This window comes from Piliocolobus tephrosceles, chromosome 1 (genome assembly GCF_002776525.5).
Source record: "Piliocolobus tephrosceles isolate RC106 chromosome 1, ASM277652v3, whole genome shotgun sequence".
NCBI classification, from domain to species: domain Eukaryota; kingdom Metazoa; phylum Chordata; class Mammalia; order Primates; family Cercopithecidae; genus Piliocolobus; species Piliocolobus tephrosceles.
In genome coordinates, this window is record NC_045434.1 from 67,205,917 (window position 1) to 67,224,566 (window position 18,650).

General features: G+C 39.6%; 1 protein-coding gene across 8 annotated transcripts in view; it reads left to right on the forward strand.

Moving 5' to 3' along the window:
* The window catches only part of HHAT (hedgehog acyltransferase), a 346,361-nt gene that overhangs the window by 90,817 nt on the left and 236,894 nt on the right, over nucleotides 1-18,650 (forward strand). For all 8 annotated transcript variants that reach the window (XM_023198313.2, XM_023198317.2, XM_023198312.3 and 5 more), the window contains one exon: nucleotides 3,496-3,667. In XM_023198313.2, the coding sequence (XP_023054081.1) occupies nucleotides 3,496-3,667 (172 nt within the window). The remainder of the gene's footprint in view (nucleotides 1-3,495; nucleotides 3,668-18,650) is intronic.

Genomic DNA, 18,650 nt, shown 5'->3' on the forward strand with positions numbered 1-18,650 from the left:
GTGGTAGCTCACACCTGTAATTCCAGCACTGTGGGAGGCCAAGGTGGGTGGATCACTGGAGCTCAGGAGTTTGAGACCAGCCTGGCCAATGTGGAGAAACCCTGTCTCTACTGCAAATACAAAAAATAGACAGGTGTGGTGATGGTACGTGCCTGTAATCCCAGCTACTTGGGAGGCTAAGGCACAAGAATTGCCTGAACCTGGGAGGCAGAGGTTGGGGTGAGCTGAGATTGTGCCACTGCACTCCAGCCTGGGTGACAGAGTGAAACTGTGTCTTAAAAAAAAAAATTAATTGTCAAAAAATAACTAAACTCTCATCATCCAAAGATTACCACTGTTGACATTTGGTGTATATCTTTCCTGCCTTGGATTATTTTATGCACATTGAATAAAAATAGTTTTCATGACGATATAATATTGAGGTACACACATGCACTTAACCAACACCCTAGTGTTGGACATTTGGGTTATTTCCTTGTAACTTCTTGTTTATTAACATAAACGTGAATGATCTGGCAGGTAGATGTTTCCACACTGAGGATTTAGTGATTAACTAACTGGCTTGTAACAGATCTGCTGCCATAGACTTTGTAGGGTCTCTCAGAGCATGCATGCTTGGGGTAAGGATTCAAGTGAAAACCATCCTCAGTTTATGCCCAGAAAGGGGTCTGCCCGGGGTCACTAGTGCATCTTTAATTGCAGTTAGGTCTGATCAATACAAGTCTGCAAATACCCAAGGATACTCAGTCTTCCTTCTTGGAGAACTCAAGTTCTGCTTCCTGTCAATACTAACCAGATGAATTCTCCAAAGCAGTTACTGTTGTTTCTTAATGCAGATTGGTATGGCTGCATAAAATATCTTCCTGAAGTGAACTGAGGTAAACAAAAGGCAAAAGGGAAATTCCTGTTAGTTTTGCCAATTTTTTCCTTTTTTTTTGAGACAGAGTCTCTGTCACCCAGGGTAGAGTGCAGTGGTATAGTCTAGGCTCATTGCAATCTCTGCCTCCCCAGTTAAAACGATTCTCCTGCCTCAGCCTCTTGGATAGCTGGGATTACAGGTGTGTGCCACCACATTCAGCTAATTTTTGTATTTTTAATAGAGACGGGGTTTCACCATGTCAGCCAGGCTGGTCTCGAACTCCTGACCTCAGGTGATCCACCTGCCTCCGCCTCCCAAAGTACTGGGATTATAGATGTGAGCCACCACCATACCCAGCCTAATTTACATTTTAAAAGTTAAGCCAACAAGCTTTCCTGGGCATAGTTAACCAAGCAGATGGCAAAAAGGAGAAAGCTGTTTGTGCAGAAGATTGTAATGCCAATGAGCTGACCAAAATTTCTTAGCCTGGCTTCTTGTTGCGGGAGGACAGTTTGAGAGACTGGAAGTTTCTAACACTGGAAGTGTTAGAAAATGGAATAAAAATAAATCCCCTGCTGTGTAGCTCTCTCTTCCCCAATAGGGGCAGTGCCTGCCACTCTCCTGGCTGCAGTGGGACCCACAGCACCCTGACGGTAGAGGAGAGAGAAGCTAAGGAGCTACCTCATGGAATGGGCCTTTGTGTCATGAGCCCTGACAGTCAAATGCTAAAGCAAGCTCATTTCCTCCACCGGCTACTGTGTGCAGATGCAGCTTTGACATTGAGCATTAGTCTGTCCTCTGCATTTCAAGGGAGCTTTCAGTCTAATAAAATCTTGTCATTGTGAGATCCAGAAAACTTACTGCTCTCTCTAGTTTTTCTGTATTTATATTTGTTTAGTGGTGTAAGGCTGAATGAAATTGAATTCACTTCACATTTTCCAGCATGTTTATGAATTCTAGAGTCTATGTGTTTTAAGTTATTGTGCATCTCTAAACAACAGGCAGTGAGGTGAGACCACAGAACCAGGCTTTAAAATTTTTTGTCTATGTTGTCCACATGTATTGAGTATGCCCTCAGTAGCTTCTATCTGTATCTGTGAATAATCAAAACATCCTTCTCTTGCCTTCGGTGTTTGGCTCTGAGCTGTCTCCTAACGCTGCCCTGTAGCTGGTTGTCTGGGACATCACATGGGAAGGATGGGAAGACAGACATGGAAGTGGTTAATGATAGATACTACCTATAATACAAGATATCCAGGGCTTCTTGTATGCCAGTCACTGTACTTAGTACTTCACATACTTCATCATATTTAATCATCACAACAATGTTTTTTTACTTTATGTTTGAGGAAACCCAGACTCTGAAAGGTTAAGTCACTTGCTCAGGATCACACGGCTGCGTAGTTTGTGGTAGAATTTGATCTTGATCCTCTGACTCTAAAGTCCATTTTTTAAAGAAGAAAATTCCTTTTCCAATAACATCAAAAAGAACAAAATATTTAGGAACAACTTTAATCAAAGAGGTACAAGACTTGTGCACTGGACACTACACACATTGCTGAAAGAAATTTAAAGAAGACCTGATAAATGGAAAAACAGCCCGAGTTTATGGAGTGAAAGACTCGATGTTGTTTTGATGACAAAACTACCCAAAGTGATTTATTTTACTTCTTCTTTGTTTTGTTTTTTAGACGGAGTCTCGCTCTGTTTTTTAGACGGAGTCTCGCTCTGTCTCGCTCTGTCGCTCTGTCTCGCTCTGTCGCCCAGTGTAGTGGTGTGATCTTGCCTCACTGCAACCTCTGTCTCCCGGGTTCAAGCAATTCTCCTGCCTCAGCCTCCTGAGTAGCTGGGATTACAGGCATGTGCCACACCACACCTGGCTAATTTTTGTATTTTTAGTAGAGATGGAGTTTCACCATATTGGCCAGGCTGGTCTCGAACTCCTGACCTCAGGTGATCTGCCCACCTGGGCCTCCCAAAATCCTGGGATTACAGGTGTGAGCCACCGTGACCCACCTTATTTTATGTTTTCTAAAGTCTGTATTCTTAACTATTATGCTCTGCTGCCTACTAGGCAAGAGACTTGTTCCACATATTGTCTGCCATGTTTAGAAAACAACTTAGGGTGAAATGACACTCCCACACATCCTTTTCCCTTGCTCTCAGCCCCTGTCTTTTTCTCTGTCTCTTCTACCAGTCCTGTGTCTCTTTTTGACTGGTCCCTGCTTTTACCAGCTTCAAACATGAGTAGGTGATGGAAGAATTCAGGCAGGGTGGCGCTGTAGCCTAAAGAAACTCCAAATTCCCAGTGGGGAAAATACACCGTGTGCTGCCCTTCCACTTGGGTTTTCCCAGGGCTGATGCTGGAGTGGAGGGATCAGTGCAGAACATGGCTTTGGTTCTTGGCACTAGGCTAGCCTGTTGACTCCCATCCCCCATTCTGATTTTGAGACAGTGTTCAAGCTCAGATATGATTCTTCCACCCAAGAATGTTGAGTGTTCCTAAGACGAGCCAAACCAACCCTCTGTCAGCCGGCATAGCAATAATGTTTGTGGGAAGTTTATGAAAAATCTTATCGAGGGGACTGTTTTAGAAATCAGTCACCATCTAATGACCTCTTTTGTTTCCACTTTAGATGCAGCAGCAGGAGCATGAATCCCTGAAGGCCAACCTGTGTGTCCTGGCCCTGGGGCTGGGCCGCCTTCTTTGCTGGTGGTGGCTGGCCGAGCTGATGGCTCACCTGATGTACGTGCATGCCATCTACAGCAGCATCCCCCTCCTGGAGGCTGTCTCTGGTTGGACGTTAGGTAATTGTGGGAATCACTAACAGTGGGATGAGCCCCAATAGTCAGTTAGCATCAGAGTGGAGCTGGAGTGGGGGTGAGGAGGGGGGTACAGCTGCCTAGAGCAAACCCTCTTTATTATTATTTTTTAACCTACTCCTCTTGTGGCCAAGATTATGCACGTGAGAAGTGGTTGATGTGGTTGACGTGAGTGACGAAAGTGAGGGCTGTGCTTATAATCTGGGAACCAAGAATGGTGGCATTCTCCTCTGTAATGGGATCCTACTGAGCTTAGCTGGGTCCACATCTTCACAGATGGCCAGCACTGCATTTATCAGTAGAAAGCAGGAGTTGCTGGGGGCAGCTTTGAGTTCGTTCTAAGAGGGAATGCTCCAAGATTGAGTTGTTCCACAGTCTTCCTTGTTCTTTGTGCATATAAAAGAATATGAGGTATAAAAGAATATGAGGCTGGTTGTAGTGGCTCATGCCTTTAATCCAAGCACTTTGGGAGGCTGAAGCGGGCACATCACTTGAAGTCAGGAGTTTGAGACCAGCCTGGCTAAGATGGTGAAATCATGTCTCTACTAAAAGTACAAAAATTAGCCAGGTGTGGTGAGAGACACCTGTAATCCCAGCTACTCGAGAAACTGAGGCAGGAGAAACACTTGAATCTGGGAGGCGGAGTTTGCAGTAAGCCAAGATCATGCCACCACACTCCAGCCTGGGTGACAAAGCATGACTCTGTCTCAAAAAAGAATGAGTTTGAGGATCACACAGTTGTAGGTTTGAGTTTCAGCTTCACCAATGACTGATGGGTAACCTTGGCAGTTTACTTAACCTCTGAGCTCCAGCACCCTCATCTGTAAAACAGGGAGACTTAGCTTCGTGGAATAATAGGAGGATATTAGGAAGTGCCGCACATTGAGGGTATACCTTGTAAAGTGTCTGGGGGATAGAATAAAGGGTGTGTGTGTATTTCCCTTGTAGATCCCCTTTTCTTATCTACCCTTTCCTGTATGTCTGCCAGGGAGGTGGCATGGAAGTCTTATTTCCTCAGCAGGGCTAGTCTCCAGTATAGGATTTGTCTGTGGAGAAACCACTGTTCTTTATTCCTCTGGCCAAAACAGCAGAGCCCACGCCCTTTTCTGAATAAAATCTCTTCACTTCCTTGTTCTCTCTCCTTTTGAGGACTCCCGCAGTTACTGACTTCTGCCTCTGCGCAGACCTCCAGCCTGTAGCTCCAATAACTGTGTGATCCTCAGGCAGATCAAGCTGTTTCCTGCTGAGGGCAAGAGTACAAGCCCGACTCCCTCCTTATCTGTTTAACATTTCATAGATCTTCCTAAACAAATGTGGATTGTTCTTGCTATCACACGTACTCAATCAGTATGTTTCCAAGGAAGAAACCTTTAAGATGGAAAAAATGCTAAGCTGTTTTAATGATTGTCTCTTTCTTCAAAACAAAATTTTTTATAGTTTGGGGTTGCTTAATATTGTAAGGTTTTAATGATACAATTAGACAAACAGAATATGATTAAATGATAGCTTATACTAAGTCAGATCCCAGTTGTACGGGATACAAACTAAGGGACTGTTTCAGCGTGAGGGTTTTTAAACTACAAGTAATAGAAGACAATTCAAAATGGCGCTTAAACAATAAGGAAAAGTTATTCCATATAACAATGATACCTAAGTTCAGCACTAGGGGTAGTAAATTATGTGACTCTGATGTCACCAACACACCTTTTGTATGTCTACCATTCAGCTTAAACTAACCAGAATCTTTGAAGCCCTTAGTTTGTACTCCTAATCCCGTCAGCCTCTGTCACCCTCTCCGAAAAGGTAACCTGAATATTGTATTTATCCTTTTCTTCTTTTTCGTCGTACTTTTACCACAGTTAAAACCTTAAAATTGCATATGTTAACACCTCTTCATATGAATAGATTCATACTTGGTATGTGTGTTCCGTGACTTGATTTTCTTGTTTAACATGTTTTTGAGAAATATTCATGTTAACACTCATGTAACTAGGTACCATATTTTCACTGCTATATAGCATTCCAGTGTATCCATATACAATAAGTTATTTGTCCATTCTACATATAGAAGGATATTTGAGTGTTTTTACAGGGTTTTGCTGTTCCATATAATGCCATTTCTGTGTCTCTTGGAGCTCACGTGTAAGGGTTTCCCTGTAGGGCTATACTTTCAAACTCTTTGGCACATTACCCACAGTAAGAAATACATTTTGTATTACAGGTGTGTGCATGAGTGTATGCATGTCTGTGTGTGTGTGTAAACTCTCACAAAGCCATACTTTACCTTGAACCACCTGCAATGTATACTGGCTGATATTTTCTGTTCCATATTATTCTATTTTAAACTAATCATTGGAAATCCCTGAATTGGATGAATCACTATCCAGAGTTTGTCAAACATTGCTCAAATATATCTATATCTATATATCTATATCTAGAAATAAGTATCGTGGGTAGTATATATGTTCAGATTTATAACATAAATTATTTTTTAAATTGGCTAAACCAATTTATGCTCTTCTTGGCAGTGTATGAGAGTTTCCATTGCTTGAAATTCTCACCAACACTTGATACTACTCAAAGCAATTTATAGATTTAATGCAATCCCTATCAGTGACATTCTTCACAGAAAACAAAACAAAACAAAACAAAAAAACCCTAAAATTTGTGTGGAACCAGAAAAGAACCGGAATAGCCAAAGCAATTCTGAGCAAAAAAAACAAAGCTGGAGTCAGAACACTGCCACACCTCAAAATATACTACAAAGCTGTAGTAACCAAAACATCATGGTACTGGCATACAAACAGGCATGTAGATCAATATAAAAAAATAGACAACCCAGAAATTAATTCACATATCTTTTAATTTTGAAAATCTGGTGGTTGTGAATTTTATCTCATGGTTTTAATTTGCCTTTCCTTGGTTACAAGGAAATAAATTTGAGCATAAATTTGAGCATCTTTTCATAGGCTTATAAATAAATTTGAGCATCTTTTCATAGGCTTAAAGGACTTTATTATATCATTTCTTATTTATTTTTGAGACAGTCCCACTCTGTCACCCAGGCTGGAGTATGGGTGATCTCAACTCACTTCAACTTCCACCTCCTGAGTTGAAGCAATTCTTATGCCTCAGCCTTCTAAGTAGCTGAGATTACAGGCGTGCACCACCATACCCAGCTAATTTTTGTATTTTTAGTAGAGACGGGGTTTCACCATGTTGGCCAGGCTGGTCTTGAACTCCTGACCTCAAGTGATCCACCCACCTCAGCCTCCCAAATTCCTGAGCTTACATCTATGAGTCCCTGTGCCTGACCTGGTATATCATTTCTAATGAATAACTGTTGATAACTTTTGCCCATTTTTCTAATGGGATTTCTGTCTTTTTCTTATGGATTCATAAAATTTATTCTATATTATTTGAAAAAAGTCATATGTGTAGTTGACGGGCTTTATTTTAATGCAGTTGCATTTAGACATTTTTATTTATCATTTTTACTTTTTTGGGTCTTTCAAAAATAATTATTTCAAAAATATAAATAAAAATAGGTAATTCTCCATTTTCTTCTAAAACTTTTAAAGTTAAAAAAATCTTTGGTTATTATGGACATTTGCATCATAGACTGATAAAATATAAACCATCCAAAATAATTTTTTTTAATTGACAAATAATAACTGTACATACTCATGGGGTACATGGTGATGTTTTGATACATACAATGTATGGTGATCAGATCAGGGTAATTAGCATATCCATCATCACAAAAGTTTATCATTTCTTTGTGTTGGGAAGATTCAGTATTTTCCTTCTAGCTATTTGAAACTGTGTAATATATAATTAACTCTAGTCATCCTACAGAACACGAGAACTTATTCCTTCTACCTACTGCAATTTTGTATCTTTTAACAAATCTCTCCCTTTCCAGCTTCTAGTATTTTCTCTTTGGTTTTTTCACTTCTGTATGAACATTTATTAGCTTCCACCTATGAGTGAGAACATGTGGTGTTAACTTTTTGTTTCTAGCTTATTTCACTTAACAGAATGTCCCCCAGTTCCATCTTTGTTGCCTCAAATGACAAAATTTCATTCTTTTTTATGGTGGCATGGTATTCCATGGTGTAAAAATACCACATTTTCTGTTTCTTTTTTATTTGAGACAGAGTCTCGCTCCGTCGCCCAGGCTGGAGTGCAATGGTGTGACTTCGGCTTACTGCAACCTCTGCCTCTTGGTTTCAAGTGACTCTCTTGCCTCAGCCTCCTGAGTAGCTGGAAGGTGCCTGCCACCACACCTGGTTAATTTTTATATTTTTGGTAGAGATGGGGTTTCACCACATTAGCCAGGCTGGTCTTGAACTCCTGGCCTAAAGTGGTCTGTCTGCCTCCCAAAGTGCTGGGATTACAGGCACAAGCCACTGCGCCCAGCTTTAAATACCACATTTTCTTTATCCATTTATCTGTTGTTGGACACCTAGGTTGATTACATATCTTGGCTGTTGTGAATAGTGCTACGGTAAACATGGGGTACAGATGTCTCTTGAATATAATGATCTTCTTTTTGTTGGATAAATTCACAGTAGTGGCATTGCTGGATCATATGGTAGTTCCATTTGTAGTTTTTTGAAGGACTTCCATACTGTTCTCCATAGTGGCTATACTAGTTTGCATTCCCACCAACAATGTGTAAGAATTCGCTTTTCTCTGCATCTTCATCACCATTTGTTATTTTTTGGCATTTTCATAGTAGTCATCCTAACTCTGGGGTGAGATGATATCTTATTGTGGTTCTGATTTGCATTTCCCTGATGATTAGTTATATCGAACTTTTCACGTATTTGTTGACCATTTCTTTTGAGAAAATATCTGTTCAGATCATTAGCCCATTTTTAAATCAGATTGTTTTGTTTGCTATTGAGATGTCTGGATATTAATCACCTGTTGGATAAGTAGTTTGCAAATATTTTCTCCTATTCTGTAAGTTATCTTTTCACTCTTTTGTTTCCTTTGCTTTGCAAAGCTTTTTAGTTTGATACATTCCATTTATTTATTTTTGCTTTTGTTGCCTGTGCTTTAGAAGTCTTATTTATAAAATCTTTCCCTGACCAATGTCCTGACAGATTCTCCCATTGCTTTCTTCTAGTATTTTTATTGCTTCAGGTATTACATGTAGGGCTTTGATCCATTTTGAGGGTGAGAGGTGGGGGTCGGGTTCAATTCTTCTGCATTTGGGTATCCAGTTTTCTCAGTACCATTTGTTGAACAGACTGTCCTTGCCTTAATGAGTGTTTTTGGCAGCTTTGTCAAAAATCAGTTGGCTTAGATTGTGGATTAATTTCTGGGTTCTCTATTCTTTTATATTGATCTATGTGCCTATTTCTATGCAAGTACCATGCTGTTTTGGTTACTACAGTTTTGTAGTATATTTTGAGGTCTGGCAGTGTTCTGACTCCAGCTTTGTTCTTTTTGCTCAGAATTGCTTTGGCTACTCAGGATCTTTTATGGTTCCACACAAATTTTAGGGTTTTTTGGGTTTTTTTTTTCTATTTTTGTGAAGAATGTTACTGGTATTTCGATAGGAATTGTATTAAATCTATAAATTGCTTTGAGTAGTATTGTCATTTTAACAATATTCTTTCAATCCATGAGCATGGGATGTTTTTCCATTTGTTTGTATCCTCTTCAATGTTTGTATTTCTTTCATCAGTGTTTTGCAGTTTTCCTTGTGAAGTTTTTCACTGCCTTAGTTAAATTTACTCCTAGTTATTTTACTTTTTGGTAGCTATTGGAAGTGGAATTGCCTTCTTGATTTCTTTAGTTCACTGTTTGTGTATAGAAATGATACTGATTTTTGTCTAATTGTACCCTGCAACTTTACTGAATTTGTTTATCAATTCAAATAGTTTTTTTGGTAGAGTCTTTCTTTCTTTCTTTCTTTCTTTCTTTCTTTCTTTCTTTCTTTCTTTCTTTCTTTCTAACTCTTTAAGTTCAGGGGTACGTGTGCAGGTTTATTACATAGGAAATTTGTGCCATGGTTTATTATTTTTTTTTGTACAGATTATTTCATCACCCAGTTATTAAGCTGAGTACCCATTAGTTATTTTTCCTGATCTTCTCCCTCCTCCCACCCTCCACCCTGTGATAGGCCCCAGTGCGTGTTGTTCCCTTCTATGCCTCCAGCTCCAACCATGTCCCTGCAAAGGACATTATATTGTTCTATTTTATGGCTGCATAGTATTCCATGGTGTATATGTACCACATTTTCTTTATCCAGGCTGGGCATTGTTGATGGGCATTTAGGTTGATTCCATGTTTTTGCTATTATGAATAGTGTTGCAGTGAACATACACATGAGTGTGTCTTTATAATAACACTATTTATATTCCTCTCAGTATATACCCAGTAATGGGATTGCTGGGTCAAATGGTATTTCTGTCTTTAGGTCTTTCAGGAATTGCCACACTGTCTTCTATAATGGTTGAACTAATTTACACTCTTACCAACAGTGTATACGTGTTCCTGTTTCTCCACAATCTGGCCAGCATCTGTTATTTTTGGACTTTTTAATAACAGCCATTCTGACTGGTATGAGATGGGATCTCATCGTGGTTTTGATTTGCATTTCTTTAATGATCAGTGATGTTGAGCTTTTTTTTTTCCGCCTGATTGTTGGCCACATGTATGTCTTCTTTTGAAAAGTCTGTTTATGTCCTTTGCCTATTACTTAATGAAATTGTTTATTTTTTCTTGTAAATTTGCTTTAAGTTCTTTGAGATGCTAGATATTAGACCTTTGTCAGATGCCTAGTTTGCAAAAATTTTCTCCCATTTTGTAGGTTGTCTGTTTACTCTGTTGATAGTTTGTTTTGCTGTGCAGAAGCTCTTTAATTAGATCCCATTTGTCAATTTTGCTTTTGTTGCAATTGCTTTTGGCATCTTCGTCATGAAGTCTTTGCCCATGCCTGTGTCCCAAATGGTATTGCCTAGATTGTCTTCCAGGGTTTTTATAGTTTTGGGTTTTACATTTATGTCTTTAATCTATCTTGGGTTAATTTTTGTATGTGCTATAAAGAAGGGGTCCAGTTTTAGTCTTCTGCATATGGCTAGCCAGTTATCCCAGCACCATTTGTTGAATAGGGAATTATTTCCCCATTGCTTGTTTTCACCAGGTTTGTTGAAGTTCATATAGTTGTATGTGTGTGGCCTTATTTCTGGATTCTCTGTTCTATCAGTCTATGTGTTGGTTTTTGTATCAGTATCATGCCGTTTTGGTTACTATAACCCTTTAGTGTAGTTTGAAGTCAAGTAGCATGACGCCTCCCGCTTTGTTCTGTTTGCTTAGGATTGCCTTGGATAAATGGGCTCTTCTTTGGTTCCATATGAATTTTAAAATAGTTTTTTCTAGCTCTGTGAAGAATGTCAATGGTAGTTTAATAAGAATAGCATTGAATCTATAAATTGCTTTGAGCAGTATGGCCATTTTCACAATATTGATTCTTCCCATCCATGAACATGGAATGTTTTCCCATTTGTTTTGTATCATCTCTGGTTTCTTTGAGCAGTGGGTTGTAGTTATCCTTGTAGCTATCTTTCACTTCCCTAGTTAGCTGCATTGCTAGGTGTTTTATTATTTTTGTGGCAGTTGTAAATGGTAGTTTGTTGCTGATTTGGCTATCAGCTTGACTGTTGTTGGTGTATAGGTATGCTAGTGATTTTTGCACATTGATTCTGTATCCTGCGGCTCTGCTGAAGTTATCAGCTTATGAAGCTTTTGGGCTGAGATGATGGCGTTTTCTCAACATGGATCATGTCATCTACAAACAGGGGTAGTTTTACTTCCTTTAATACCTAGTTTATTGAGAGTGTTTAACCATGAATGGATGTTGTATTTTATTGAAAGCTTTTTCTGCATCTATCGAGATAATCATGTGGTTTTTTCTTTAGTTCTGTTTTTGTAATAAATTACATTTATTGATTTGCATATGTTGAGTCAATCTTGCGTCCCAGGGATAAAGCCTACTTGATGGTGGTGGATAAGCTTTTTAGAGCAGTGGTGGATTCGGTTTGCCAGTGTTTTGTTGAGGATTTTTGCATTGATGTTTGCAAGGACATTGGCCTGAAGTTTTCTTTTTTTGTATCTCTGCCAGGTTTTGGTATCAGGATGATGCTGGCCTCATAGAATGAGTTAGGTAGGAATCTCTCCTCCTCAATTTTTTGGAATAGTTTCAGTAGGAATGGTACCAGCTCTTTTTTGTACATCTGGTAGAATTCAGCTGTGAAGCCATCTGGTCCTGGGCTTTCTTTGGTTGGTAAACTATTTATTACTGCCTCAATTTCAGAGCTTCTTATTGGTCTGTTCAGGAATTCAGTTCTTTCCCTGGTTCTGTCTTGGGAGGGTGTATGTGTCCTGGAAATGATAACTTTCTTCTAGATTTTCTAGTTTGACATATTCATAATATTCTCTGATGGTTGTTTGTACTTCTGTGGGGTCAGTGGTAATATCCCCTTTGTTTCTTATTATGTTCATTTGAATCTTCTCTCTTTTCTTTATTAGTCTAGCTAGTGGTCTATTTATTAATTTTTTTAAAAAAACCAATTCCTGGATTCACACTGACCTTTCAAGTCTCTAATCCCTTCAGTGCAGCTCTGATTTTGGTTATTTCTTGTCTTCTGCTAGCTTTGGGATTGGTTTGTTCTTGGTTCTTTAGTTCTTTTAGTTTTGATGTTAGATTATTAACTTGAGATCTTTCTAACTTTTTGTTGTAGTCATTTAGTGCTATAACTTTCCCTCTTAACGTTGCCTTAGCTGTGTCCCAGAGACTCTGGTATGTTGTATTTTTATTCTGGTTAGTTTGAAAGAACTTGCTCATTTTTGCCTTAATTTCATCATTTGCCCAAAAGTCATTCAGGAGCAGGTCATTCAATTTCCATGTAATTATATGGTTTTGAGTGAATTTCTTAGCCTTGATTTATAATTTGATAGTGCTGTGGTCCAAGAAACTGTTATGATTTCAGTTATTTTGCATTTGCTGAGGAGTGTTTTCCGATTATGTGATCAATTTTAGAGTATGTGCCATGTAGTGACGAGAAGAATGTATATTCTGTTGTTTTTGGGTGGAAAATTCTGCAGATATCTATCAGGTCCATTTGATCTGGTGTTGAGTTCAGGTCCTAAATATCTATCTGGCTTCTCATAATGTCATTATAGCATATTCCTTTATCCCTTCTGTTTCTTATAAACTAAAAGTTAAGTCAGAGCTTCATGGGCCAGGTGTGGTGGCTCATGCCTATAATCCCAGCTCTTTGGGAGGCTAAGGCAGGTGTTTGACTTGAGTCCAGGAGTTTGAGACCAGCTTGGGCAAGATGGCAAAACCCCATATCTACAGAAAATAAAAAAAATTAGCTAGGGTGGTAGTGCGCACCAGTAGTGCCAGCTACTCAGGCTGAGATGGGAGAATCACTTGAGCCCAGGAGGTCAAGGCTGCGGTGAGCTATGATCGCACCACTGCACTCCAGCAGCCTGGGCAACAGAGTGAGACTCTGTCCTCCACTCCGTGCCCCCCGCCAAAAGAAAAACCTTCATAAATTAAAGTAGTTAATTATTTTTAGCTACAATACCTATCATATCACCTATGAAGTCATAGGTGATATGGCATACTTAAACTTTCCCCAATTCTTATGAGAAATTTTAAATATCTAGAATGTTTGAAGGAATTATGTAACAAACACAATGGATCCATCGTGTAGATCCAACAATTGTTAATTTTTGCCCCCAAGTCACATTCTCCTACCTAACTACAATTACATATCACACTTGAAAATAGTACTTTTCTAATACCTAATATCTAGTCTATCTTCACATTTTCCTAGTTGTCTCCAAATATATTTTAAAGTTATTTTTGTCAACCCAGAATCAGCCAAATGCATCATTTGGTTTCATGTCTATTAGTCTACTTCAATCTAGAATAGTTCAACCATGTTTTAAAATGATAAGACTTTTTGAGGAGTCCAGACCTATTGTCTTTTAGAATGTCCCACACACTGGATCTGATTTTTTTAAATTGCATTATTCTTAAATTTGTTCTTCTATCCTGTCTGTTTCTGTACATTGAAACTTAGATCTAGATCCTCTAGAGTCTTGATTTAATAAAACAATTTTTTTGCAAAAATAACTTAATATAGAATGCCCTGTGTTTCGTGTTGCATCTGTGGGATGTGTATAATGTCAGGTGGCCCCCTCTGTTTGCATCGCTAAGTTACATCACTTGCATATGGTGGTGGCGCCCCATCTCTCCCTTCTGAAGGTACATTTATCCCTTTGGAATTAGCAAGCAACATGTGGGATGTTAATTCAGTGCTATCTGAGTATCTTGTTCCCCAATAACCTGGAAAATAGTGTTAGTGAATAGTTTTAACATTTTTTGATGAAACTTGCCTGAATCCGTTTTTTGAATAGGAGTTTGAAATGCCGATTTTCCAAGTCTATCATTATACCTGCGTTTGATAGCTGGCATTCTTCCGTAAAGAAGACTTTTCCATCATAAACTGGAGCTGACTACAGTTTCTCATAAAAAGCCAGGGCAAATGTGTAATCGTTCCTCTTTAAACTTCATTTTATAGAATAAGGAGTTCAGTGAAATATTCTCCTTCAATAGTAGTGTCAAATAATTTTCTATTTTACAATTCAATGTAGTAATTTTCCTTTTGGATGCTAAAAGTGTCCCAAATTTGGTCAGGCTGGCTTCTGTGTTCTCTTGACAAGCCTTTATTTGACTCTGAGTGTTTCCTTAGTTTCTGGAACTGAAAGAAAATATAAGATACCCTTATATTTTCCTTAGCCCTGTATTGGAATCAGCCAAATCTTCAAAGGAGCCTTGGTTCCTTTTAGTTGGGGAATTATATTTGGGAGCTGAGATCCGAGTCTGTCCATTACTATAGGGGTGCTATTGTTTGGAGGCCTGAAAATTTCCGGTGAGTAGACTGGGGAATATGTTTTTACAAAAGCATGAGTTTTGTAAAATGTGAGTTCATACTGAGATTTTTAAATTCAGATTTAACATTACTATGTGTTTTCTTAGCAACTTTGATTTTATACTTGTGCCTTTTCTCTTTATTAATGAAGATCATAGTTTCTAACTACATGAGCATATTATTTGTGGTGACACTATGAGTAGTTTCAAAATTATAATAAACATTTTGACTAAAAATCACTGAATGACATTTAAGAATCATTTCAGTTCTTTTTTCTCTTAGAGTCGAGGTAGATACTGAGTGCTCTGTATTCAAAAGCCATTTGAAATAATGCTTTTTAATGTGTGTTCATATTACTGATTTGATATTTGGTTAAATTCTTCTAAATTTGAATGTCTTTTTATCAGTCCTATTTTTTTAGTTTTATAAGTTCTTTTTGATGCCTTTTTGTATCTGTGAGGTCTTATAGTTTCTTTTCCTTGCATATTCTTTCAAGTTTACTTATGTTTTCAAACATGATAAATATGTTTATATTATATTCTGTAGCTGGTAATTCGACATCTGCAATCTTTGTTAGTCTAATTATCCATTTTACTTCTGTCAGTTCTCACCCATATTTTGGGATGTTTGATTGTGAGCCCATGTTAATTGCTGCTTTGTCCTTGGGAATTCTTTGGTGTCTGTGTTTGGAATACATTCATCCAGAGAACATTTAGGTTTATTTCTGCCAGGTGCTTGGAGTTATTACCAACGTGGTGCCACTTACATTTCTGGCTTGGGATTTTGAGGGGACACACCGGCAATGGGAATTCTGGGCTTTGGAAATCTGGATTTATGTGGGCTCTCACCCTGACCTCCTATATGTATGGGTTCCCAGGACTGCCACCTGTCCCCACATGTGGCTTGTGGAAAACAAAGCCTAGGTCCTTGCAGCCTGGCAGGTTCTACCAGGATAAAGACAAGCACCACCGCTCACCCATTTTTCAGCTCTTGCTTTATATGTATATGTTTGGTCTCCAAGGACTTTTCCAAATAACTCAAGCATATATTTTAAAAAGATGCTTTTACATATTTCATTTAGCATTTCTTAGGTGTTCTCCATTGGCATGATTTTCAAGATGGGATAGTCTGTTATATTGCCAGAAATGGAAATTCCCCTATACCTCTTTTTAAGAAGGAAGAAATCTCCCAAGAAGCATCTCCAGCAGCTTCCCCCTTTATGTACCTTGTAGCCATAACTGCATCATCTGGGTCATATGCCCATATTATAATCATCCTATGATTAGTTGTAATCAGGAATTTCTTTCAGGTTACTATGGGGAAGAGATTGGACACTGGAATGAAATTCCCTTTCCAGTGGCACGGACTGGGGGAAGAGAGTTGTTTGGGAGGCAGCCAGTACTTTGTATTAGGGCAACTACTTCTGAATACAAAGTTGCAGTGTAGTGTTTCAACTCAGAAAATCTGAAAAGTAGTATAATAGGCAGCCAAGAAAATAGAAGATTTAAAATTTTATAATTGTTTTATTCCACTCTTTAAACAATTAATTTGAGGCTTGTGATTTGTAGAGTGACCAAATATCCCATTTTGCAGTCCTATTTTATATCTGTTGTCCTGACATCATTATAATAGTTCCTTTCATTCTCAAAAGTGTCACTGAAAAGTGAACATCCATGGATTTTGGTATCTGTAGGGGTTCTGGGAACCAATTCCCCAGGGATACAGAGGACAACTATATAGTTAGATGCAACTGGAGCTCAGGAGTGGGATTGGCAACGGAGACAGGTACGTGGGAACTGTTGCACACATGTGATAACTGAGGCCACAAGAGTGAAAGAACTTCCTTGAAAAAAGTGTAGAATGAGAATAAAGGAGGGCCAAGTATGGAACTTTAGGGGATGCTAAAATTTAAGAGGTGAGCTGAAAAAGAGGAGTCAAAAATGAATGAGAAGGAATTTTAATAAACAAAGGAGGAAGCCGGCCGGGCGCGGTGGCTCACGCCTGTAATCCCAGCACTTTGGGAGGCTGAGGCAGGCGGATCATGAGGTCAGGAGATCGAGACCATCCTGGCTAACACGGTGAAACCCCGTCTCTACTGAAAATACAAAAAACTAGCCGGGCGTGTAGTGGGCGCCTATAATCCCAGCTGCTCAGGAGGCTGAGACGGGAGAATGACGTGAACCCAGGAGGCGGAGCTTGCAGTGAGCTGAGATTGCGCCACTGCACTCCAGCCTGGGTGACAGAGCGAGATTCCATCTCAAAAAAAAAAAAAAAAAAAAAAAAAACACACACACACACACACACACACAAAGGAGGAAGCCAATGGTTTTGTGAAGTTTGCAAGAAGAAAGCTCAATTTATCAGAGGTTGAAAAGAGGCTGAGTAAGAGGGGATTTAAGAGAGTCATTTTGGCAAATGGGAGGTCATGGTTGACACTGTTCATTTTGGGGGACTAAAGACCAGGGTTACAAAATAAATCAAAGGTGAAAAAATAGAGGCAGAAGCTAATATGCTGCTTTGGTTGTGTTAGATGATGACGCCTAGTATGTTCTGTTTCCCTGCCACGTAGTCTCAGATGGCCTTGCTGTCACATAGCCCAGTGGGTCCTGACTGCATCTTTTTTCCTTCTGGTGGACCTGCCATCTCCAGGCCACTCCTTAGGGTCTCCGTCTCTCCAGGCTGCCATGGTGTGGAGTATAGCATGGCAAACACCCCCTTTCTTTCCAGCACGTGGGCATCTTCAGCTTCAGGGTTTTGGGGCTAATCCTTCTTGGGATGTTCAGAAAGATAAAATAAGCATAAGAGGGTTATAAGGTGTGCAGAAGGCATGTGGGCTTTGGGCCCTGGTTGTAGCCTCTGATTTCCTTCTGAACTAATACAGAGATACAGGAATTTTTTTATTCTATCACTTTTAACCTCTCAATGGTAGGGCTCTCCTTCCACGGTGGCCCTTTTTTCCATCCAAAAATTGTAGTTAAGTGTGAGGCAGCAGCACAGACAGAGTAAAAGATGCCTCTTTGTCTTACATGGAAGAAGACATACAACATATCCTTCATCTCTAAGGATCTCAGGACTGGGTAACATTCTACCCTGTCCAGGAATGACTCCCTCCAAACACCCCAAGCTGAGTGAGAGCTGCTTTAGAGACGTGCCTATACCACTGCCTCTGGGGTCTTTCTCCTGCAGCACTCACAGCACAGGTGCTTAATGAGTACTTCATGTGCAGGTTCAGGTGAAGTAAAATTTCACAGGGACTCTGCCTGGCAAATGACATCAGATTGGTGTTAGTGTGAGCAGCCAGATATCCAGATGAGTGATTGATGCAAGATTTTGCATAAGGCAGCAAAGGAAAATCATACATCTTACGTTATTATTCCAAAAAGGGATCGCTGCAAAGTTAACAGAAATAGAGAATATAAATAGAGGTTGTTTCTCATGGGATTGATGTGGTTAATCAAAGGAGAGAGATTCACGTACTCCATGGAAGGTGTTCAATCCTCTCCTGGCGGGGATGGAAAAAAACAGTGGTGGCTGCTTGTCTGTCAGGGCTCCGTTGCTACTCACTGTGATTGAGAGGACATTGGGGGCTCCATGGCAACAGGGCGACATTTGTTTTTCTTTCATTTCCCTTAATCCTCTCCTGGAGATATCAAAGTAAAATTTTCTTCCCATTTATTTTTCTCTCTCTTCAGGGTGATGTTGATGATGATTATTAATTTTAACCTTCTCCTTCAGTTTCTAGTGAGGTTTAGAGCTGCTGTAATCAGCCTCTCAGGTGGAGGCCAGGCTCCAGGAAGATCTGCTCCCTGAGCACTGCCTGGGCAGGGCATCGGGCTGTGGATGTTTTCCACACCAGCGTTGTACCAGTCTACATGGGGTTACCTCTGCCCCCGCTGCGGCTGGCCCAGCACCTGCGTTAGATGTATCTTACTGGAAGGATAGAACTTTAGAGAACACTAATATTTGACAGGTGGATAGAAAAAGAGGGCCATCAATGAATCAGA